Source organism: Gymnoscopelus microlampas (genome assembly GCF_963454915.1).
Source record: "Gymnoscopelus microlampas genome assembly, chromosome: 24".
Taxonomy (NCBI): Eukaryota; Metazoa; Chordata; class Actinopteri; order Myctophiformes; family Myctophidae; genus Gymnoscopelus; species Gymnoscopelus microlampas.
Genome location: NC_139961.1, coordinates 25,131,311 through 25,139,559, shown reverse-complemented (window position 1 = coordinate 25,139,559; position 8,249 = coordinate 25,131,311). Strand labels below are relative to the sequence as shown.

The 8,249-nt window shown below is 40.6% G+C and overlaps 1 protein-coding gene across 1 annotated transcript in view; it reads left to right on the top strand.

The window, feature by feature from the left end:
• Window positions 1-1,702: 1,702 nt before the first annotated feature.
• The window catches only part of LOC311040610 (kelch domain-containing protein 3-like), a gene marked incomplete at both ends in the record, with an annotated part of 130,053 nt that continues 123,506 nt past the window's right edge, over window positions 1,703-8,249 (top strand). The window contains 2 exons of the mRNA XM_084050940.1: window positions 1,703-1,708; window positions 5,649-5,774. Coding sequence (XP_083907066.1) covers window positions 1,703-1,708; window positions 5,649-5,774 — 132 coding nt within the window. The remainder of the gene's footprint in view (window positions 1,709-5,648; window positions 5,775-8,249) is intronic.

The window sequence follows — 8,249 nt, the reverse complement described above, 5'->3', positions numbered from 1 at the left end:
TGTATAGAATAAGACATGGACTCCAATACATTGCATATGATTTGCTAAGAATTGTCATGAGATCACATGATAGATACATCAGGCCGTATTATTTTCTGTATCAATTCTGAGACCATTCTTTTCACAGTCAATCCAAAGCAGGGACCATGTTGGTTTGTCCAGGGGTATGCAGTATACCGCACATTACTGAAAGTGCAACACACTGTAAATTAAATCACTTTGACACACGTGAGGCATGATGGTCGTGATTAATCACTGCTGAGACACTGTGGGACTCAGAAACTGTATTAGCCGCTTTAACCCTACAGTATCCCTATTCTGGGGGGAACATTCGCCCATGATAGCAGCTCTATAAGCTCACAACACGTCACGTTGTGACGTGTCGTGAACCTGGTAGATCGGCTATTTTCAGAAGAGAGATTCAGTATAGAGATGATAAATTCACAAGAAGATCTTTGTTGTCATTCAAGGATTTGAACTAAGTAGATAGTGTTTTATTGGTTAACCCTTTTCAACCTGGCATCCCTATTTTGGGTGTATTTTTTAAAAAATAGGAGAAACGCAAGCTCATAATGTGTGGCATCGCAACACATCATGAGCTTGTTTATTTCTGTTATAAAATATTGCCTAAGTGGTTGAGGGCTTGAGGTCAATACAGAATTCAATTGTAAATTATTAATAGCTGAATGCTAACTCAGCTCATGACTTTGATCATAGTAATTGATGATCTAAACTGAAATAAGTGTGTTTGGAAATAACTGAAGTAATAACTTTTTAGGGGAACAAGGCACGCATAATCATTTGTGAAATTAACTTGTATTGGCTGACTCCATCCACTACTGTGCAAACCACTTGATCATATTTATTTCAAGTGAACTCGCAAACTCTAATGTGATGACTCAGCAGGAGCACGTCACCTGATATTCATACACCTGGGGTCTATTAACCCATTAAGACCTGAGGCCGATTCTATGTCAGTGGTTCTCAAACCTTTTCATGTCAAAATTATATGTATTTGGCCGTGGACCCCCATCTCAAAATATGTTGTTCCAGGGACCCCTAGAAGCAAAGATTTGAGTTAAAAATGTTTGCTTTAAAAAGTATAAATATTCAAAGATTTGCACAAACGTGACCAAATTTGACTGGGAGACAGCCACCTTGCATTTTTTCATGTCAGAAAGCAGGGAACCATAGCAAAATAATGATATATTGTTTAATAAGATTGAGTGAATAGTTTTGAAACGCTATAAGTAGAGAAAACACCACTTGAATTAGCGCTTGCTAGCTCTAACCTTATAGCTTTAGCTACATGTTTATGCATTTATTTCATATTTACATACACGATTTAAGCTCTGATATTTATGTCAGACATACTCAAGTATGTGAAGAGTCTAACTGGGATGTTAACTCATTTTGGATAAAAAGCATTTTCTTTTGCCGAAGAAAAGGTTTTTCTGCTCTCCTGAAGAATGGGCACCAGCGAGATGACGAGTCTCCCAGACAAAAACAGTCACAAATATTCACGATTTTTCAAAAATAGCAGATCTACAAGCTCGTGGCGCGGCACGAAGTGACGCGCCATGAGCTTGTATATCTGCTATTTTTGAATAGCCAAAGTATAAAATAATGGTTAAAGTGGTTACACAGATGCGTTCCCGGTTTGAATGGGTTAAGGCTACATACAGTACTCTCTGCCAGCGTCATGTCGGTACAGAGAGACGTCACTTTAGGCCCATTACCTTCTGTCTGCTCCCTCTATACCAATAACGCCACTGTGACCATGGTCGCCGTGATCCTAATGGAAAAGGATGCGCTTGTTGGCAGCTCAGTGTAGCGGTAACGGCAGTGACCCGGAACATGTCATAATGGAATGTATGGAGGAGGAGTGAGAGATGGAGAGAGATGAGGTCTCCCTTTCATTTACTCTCCACGTGCTATATGACGCCAGAGCGGGTTTGAGAAAAAAGGGGGGGGAAAAAACGGTGTATTCATACAGTAGTATATGAGTAATGGTTCTCAAACGGTGTGTTTCGAGGTACATTAGGTGTGCTGTGTGACATAAGTCCAGTTGTGCCTTGGGAATTTGTAGGCAACCACAAATTATCGTTGCAATATGACTGTGTACAACTATGTATTTTTTTCATTTACTATACCAGTACTTTGTGTGCACTCATTTCCCAACACTATTACCTAAAAAAATATGTATTTTACCACTTTAACTCACTGAGTGCCATTAACGTGTTTCACATGTTTTTACCGCTATGGTGCTGGGTGCCATTAACGTGTTTGACGTGTTTTTGAAAAAATAGTAAAAATAAATAAATGTGAAAAACATGTTCAGAACCCAAGATATCATCATCTGAAGATGTGCAGCTCCATCCACTCCTTGTTTAACTTAGAACTGAAAAGGGCTGTATCTCGCTTCCTAAGCACTTTTTGTTTTCTGTGAAAAAAAACTCTGGCACTTTTCAGAATCAATTCTGAAATAATTCTGGCAAATCTGGCACTCAAGGAGTTAATCCTGGAGTCCTTATTTTGGGCATGTCATTATAGGCGAACATTAAAAATTAATTAATTCATTATTTATTTATTTTTAATTTTGACTTCGGCATCGATCGACTTACTTACTGGCCTTGGGCATAAACATTTTATAATATTGCTTTAAGGCAATACCATGCATTTATTTTACAGTGATATTGATCTTCATTGGTGGAGAAGACGACCTGTGAGTAACGAGATATGGTATCAGTGATCTCCATACATGGGCAAAACAACGGTACACTAGTGGGGCAGACAGCACAGCATGTGAGCGCGGGGAGCTTGAGCTGACTGCCGAACACGTAATAATCACCACTGTCCCCTGTATAGACCACCATCGTAGGATGGCCTCTGCCCAATTAAGTGGGTTCAGAGATGAGGGCATGGCTCGCACGACACGGAGCGGGACATTATGATGACGACATGAAAGGAGATGAAGAATGGTACGCTGACAATGGTACCGCTGATTCGACTGAATTCCCACGGGGCACTGCACTCCCTTGGGTCCTCGGCGGGACACACGCCAAGTTTTACAGTCGATCTTTTGAACGGTCTCCAGCGAATGACGCACTCTCACCCAGTGATTTCACACTCACACTCACTCTCTCACTCAGTGTTTTAACTCTCTCTCTCGCACGCACACACACACACACGCACACACACACACGGACGCACACACACGGACGCACACGCACACACACACACACACACACACACACACACAATCAACATGGGATGCACACCCTCAGGGTCCATGTGAGGACACCACAGATAGCTGACAAAAGCCTCAAAGTATGATTCCTAGGGAAAGACAATGGGCTGCATATGATATGACTGGAAATATATTAGTTTTGCTCAAGAAATGCACATACTGTATGAAACTATGTTCCCACAGAAACTATAGGCTTTACTGTTCTATGGGATGTAATCAAGCGTCTCGTTCTGGAGCTCTTCCGCAGACAATGAACAGCAGGTGGATGCTGGGAGCTGCATTGTGATGGCACCTAGTGGGATTTTACAGCACTGTGGGTTCATTTTCTGCTCCAGAACTCTAAACAGTGTGAAATAAAGCTTATTTATTTGGGTGTAAAAGCTCAGACAAACATTCTGTGAGTCTACAAAAGGCAGCTGCCCGCTCGGTGTTAATGAAAATCGCTGCAAATGCTGCCATCTGATGCCTGAATTGATTCAAGTCTTAGTTGGTTTCTGTCGGTTTGTGTTCAAATATTGATGTTATTGTACAAAATTGTTAGTTATTATATATAAATTCTGTTTCAAGTGTTCACTTATTTTCCCTTTTAAAGAGTACACAAAACAATGACATTACTGATTTGCACACTGCTGGGCCAAGGGGCAAGGCTTGGATATTTACGATGAGGCCAACACGGAAGCTTATGAATGGCCAGAGTGGCGCTGTTTTACCCTGCGCTGACCTGAAGTGTCAGAAATAATTTATTTTAGCGCAAGTGAATGGGTTTTTGACAAACTTTAGACTAGATTTTCTTACCGTAATAAAAATTGTCATAAATTCTATATGCTTCCAGTCGCTAGTTTAAAGTCTCCTTTCAATCATCATGATACGCGTTTTGCTAAATTATGGTCCCATTTATTCTAAAATTGACGATAAAGTAGGCTATGCTCCAGGAGGGGCGGGATGATTTGATTGACAACCTACACAACCAATAGCATTCATTCCCCGCCCCCACTCTTGATTGACAAGCTACCCAACCAATAGCATTTTTGGGGGTGTTTTCCGGTTCGCTGGTCACGTGTCTGGTCTCAACCAATAGCGTTTGAGTTCCGGCGTGGCCAACTGTATATATTAACGAAGGAGGAATGCATGTTCCTGAACTATCGGCTTCATTTTCGTTCTGTAGAAAGCATGGGAGTGGCTTTGTCCATTCTTTTTTACAGTCTATGTGCTGGGCTCCCCTATAACAATTTTTACGGACCATTTTGAGTGGGAAAACGTATTGGGGGAAAAAAGGGGCCCTCCTCTCACTAGACACTGAGAAATCCTAAATGTTTATTTGACTGAGAGACTGTCACAGTTAAATTAATTCAGGCATAGCTCTCCAGATCCTGTGGGGACTGGAGACAGCGAGCACTGCTTGATTTTGTGCCGCATCCAACATGGCAGCCATGTAAACAAACACACAATGTATAGTTTACAGAAAAACATTGCTCTCAAGAATGTTTTTTGAAAACATTTGAAGCGAGAAATAGACAATTCAGTGACCAAAAATGTATTCTATTTTATCAACACATGCAATGAAATCATTTGTTTTGTTGTTACTTTTGGGTCAATGTATTAATTTCTTTATAAAATAGCTGTGTAATAAGTGGGATAATCAATTGGGGAGCAGGTCATTATTGAGAAATAAACCCCTTCAGAGTGATTAGACCCCTCCACAATACATCTGTGTCACTTTAGATTTCTTTGGCTATTCAAAAATGCCGCGCTATGAGCTTGTAGATCTGCTATTTTTGAAAAATCGTGAAATACTTTTTCTTTCTTTTAATTCCGAAAAACTGTTTCTTTTAGAAGCGGCTTCAGGTCTTAATGGGTTAAAGTGGGGTTTGCTAGTTTAGTTTTTATTAGTTTTAATGTTGGTTTTAGTTGTATTCATTGTAAGAGGCTATGGGGTCGCGACACTTTCTGACGCGATGCAACAATATCTTTTACAACACGGCTTGTATGAAATCTTGGTAGTACTGTAGTTCGTTGCTGGTAGCAGTTCGCTGTCACATTGGTGGAAGCTTGACAAGTCATTATGCCTCCTCACAAGGAACCTGCTGGTTCAATTACCTTTATTTCCCATGCTGATAACTAATAAATGATCCCTATGCTGTGCGTAGCTCCGAGGATTGCTATTGGGAATCAGCCAGTGTTATTTAAAAACGTTCTAACACCGAAAAGACCTATCCGGTAATGTAGCTGCTGCAGTACCGGACGATGTGAAGAATGTGGTGTGTTTTACTGCCAAATATGCATTTAGTTTACGGTATAATAGTCCTATATTTCAACAGGACAACTAATGCCATGGGGATGGCGACTTTGTTGCTGTATTCGAGCATTTACACAGCACGCATTCTCCTCTCTACTGCAGGAGGACTTTGACCAGGTGAGCTTCCAGGTGAGCGCGAGTATATGTGACAAGTATAATGAGCACAGACTCTGTGCCAAGAGAGACTGCGTGTTGTCGTTTGGGAATGGAACGGCGGCCCGGTTCAAAGTCAGGTTCAACTGTCAGCAAATTATTTGGCGCAAACTCAGTGGAAACGGATGACGCGTGAACCCCGGCAGGAGCCTGCCATGCCCTGGAGTGGGTATCAAGCTAATGCTAATTATATACATGGGGGCTCTGCTGGCGACCTATTTTTATGGGCTGAAAAGGAACCAAGAGCAACGTCTCTTTCTCTTGGCAGAGCTAATAAACATGAGCCCTAGTCGGTGTCTCTCTCTCTCTCTCTCCCCCCCCTCCCTCCTTCCCCTACTGTTATTCTAAAACTTGGGGAGGAAACGCACATTTACACCATAATATCTTCAGCTAAAAAAAACATCTGATTACAGCTGATTCAGCTCTTCAGCTGTGAGGGTCTTCAGAGGCTTATGCTCTCACAAGTTAATCACATTAGGTCTCCCAAATAATCATGTTTGTGTCAGGGCTCCCAAACACGCAGAACAAAATACCAGAATATGTATTTGGTGGGTTTTGTATTGCACTCTCTCAAAGCAATTCTCCAGGGGTCCGCTTTGCAAAACAGGGTCTACCTTGTGTGTGCTACTGTGCTTCTATGTTAACCCATTAAGACCTGAGGCGATTCTTTAAAAAAATCTAAATCTCAACAGTTTTTTTTTTTAAATCTGGAAAATATTTTTTCAAGATTTTTCAAAAATAGCAGATCTACAAGCTCGTAGCGCGGCACTCGGTGCCGCGCTATGAGCTTGTAGATCTGCTATTTTTTAATAGCCCAAAGAAATCTTAAAATGAGACGCAGATGCGTCCCCGGTCTTAATGGGTTAATAACATTGGCTGCTCTGTATAAACTCTCTAATAATTAATGGGAAAAGTAGCCAGAAACAATATCCAAAATAATCCTATTAAATCCATGTTTGTAAACATAAGCCTCCTCGGCTATATTTACTTAACTCATTGTTCGAGATGTGTGGAGCTTCCATGTCTTACTGACACACAGAAGTCAGGCTTAAGGGCTGTCCACACCAATGATACATGTAAAGAAAACTACTGTATAATGACGATGATGGGAGCATCCACGCTGATGAACAATAACCAGTGGTGGGAAAAGTACTCAAATGTTTTACTTAAGTAAAAGTATCAATACTGCAATGTAGATGTAATGGAGTAGAAGTAAAAGTATAGACAATTAGAAATACTCCAGTAAAGTAAAAGTACCTCAAAATTGTACCAGTTCTTGAGTACATGTACTTGACTGACAATAACATTCTGTAAACATGTTGAACGTGCCCTATAAATTGGTAAACAACAAAAAAGCTTGCACACTGACCGATGATGGTCCGAGGACCGAAGCGTCCACTCTGTGTCACTTTATTTCACCATGTCAGTTTTTGCACTTTTGTAAGTGAAATACTACAGGTATTTGTTGCATCCAAAGAGCCTCAAAGTTCATTTTTCAGTGTGCAAACCTTTGTGCTGTTTATGGCCTTCCATGCTGGCGTCTCGCACATTCAGCCCTATAGTAAGCCTTGAGTTTAGAATGCAAACTCTTCGGCCCTATACATTGGAACAGAGATTTTGATTGATTGATTTGTCAATTTGCTCTTGAGAGCGATCCCAGTGTTATCATTGGCCACTGTTGCTGGCGCCGTGGTTGCAGTGTGGACATCCACTAGAGTTAGAATATTCTGTAACGTTATCATTCTTAGTGTGGACGGACCGCATGTACTCAGTTAGCCAGCTTTTGTGAAATACCGGTAGGCCTACTCTATTCCTCTAGTGTGAGGACGTGTGAAAATCTGACATGATGTACAGTAATAACTTCCCCAATGTGATCTGTGTCACACGAGTTCACTCTCGCTGGAAAGTCTCCAGCAGGTTTTATGACAGCTCGGTGTGAAACAAATCCCACACATGACATCATCTGATGTCATGTGTGGGATTGAATCACATGAGATTCAATCCAATATAAAACCCAAATATCATATCATGTAGTCCTAACTATTTGACAATAAGGCTTACTGGGATTTGAGTGCACAGCAGGAAAGGAATAGGTCATTTCAAACTGGGGAGATGGTAAGCATTAGCATGTATTATCATTATTATTATTATTTTTTACTGTTGGAGTTTAATCCCACTGTACATCTACACGTTCCAATGATGATTCTTTTCTTTACAAAAATAAAATAAATATATACATGGTCTGGAATTAAAAAACTAAAAAACAACAACTAAATGTTCACACACACACACACAACAAGATAGAAGGAAGAAATGCACGACGAAAGAGACTGCTGAACACAGTTCTGCATTAGACCTGGAACGCATCTGTGTCACTTTTTCATTTGAGCTAAAAAGCATTATTTTACTCTTTGGCTATTCAAAAATAGCAGATACACAAGCTCATAGCGCGGCACCGAGTGCCGCGCTACGAGCTTGTACATCTGCTATTTTTTTTAAGTCGAGAAAACGTGTGCAAATGAATATATTTATATTCTTTTAAAGTGAACA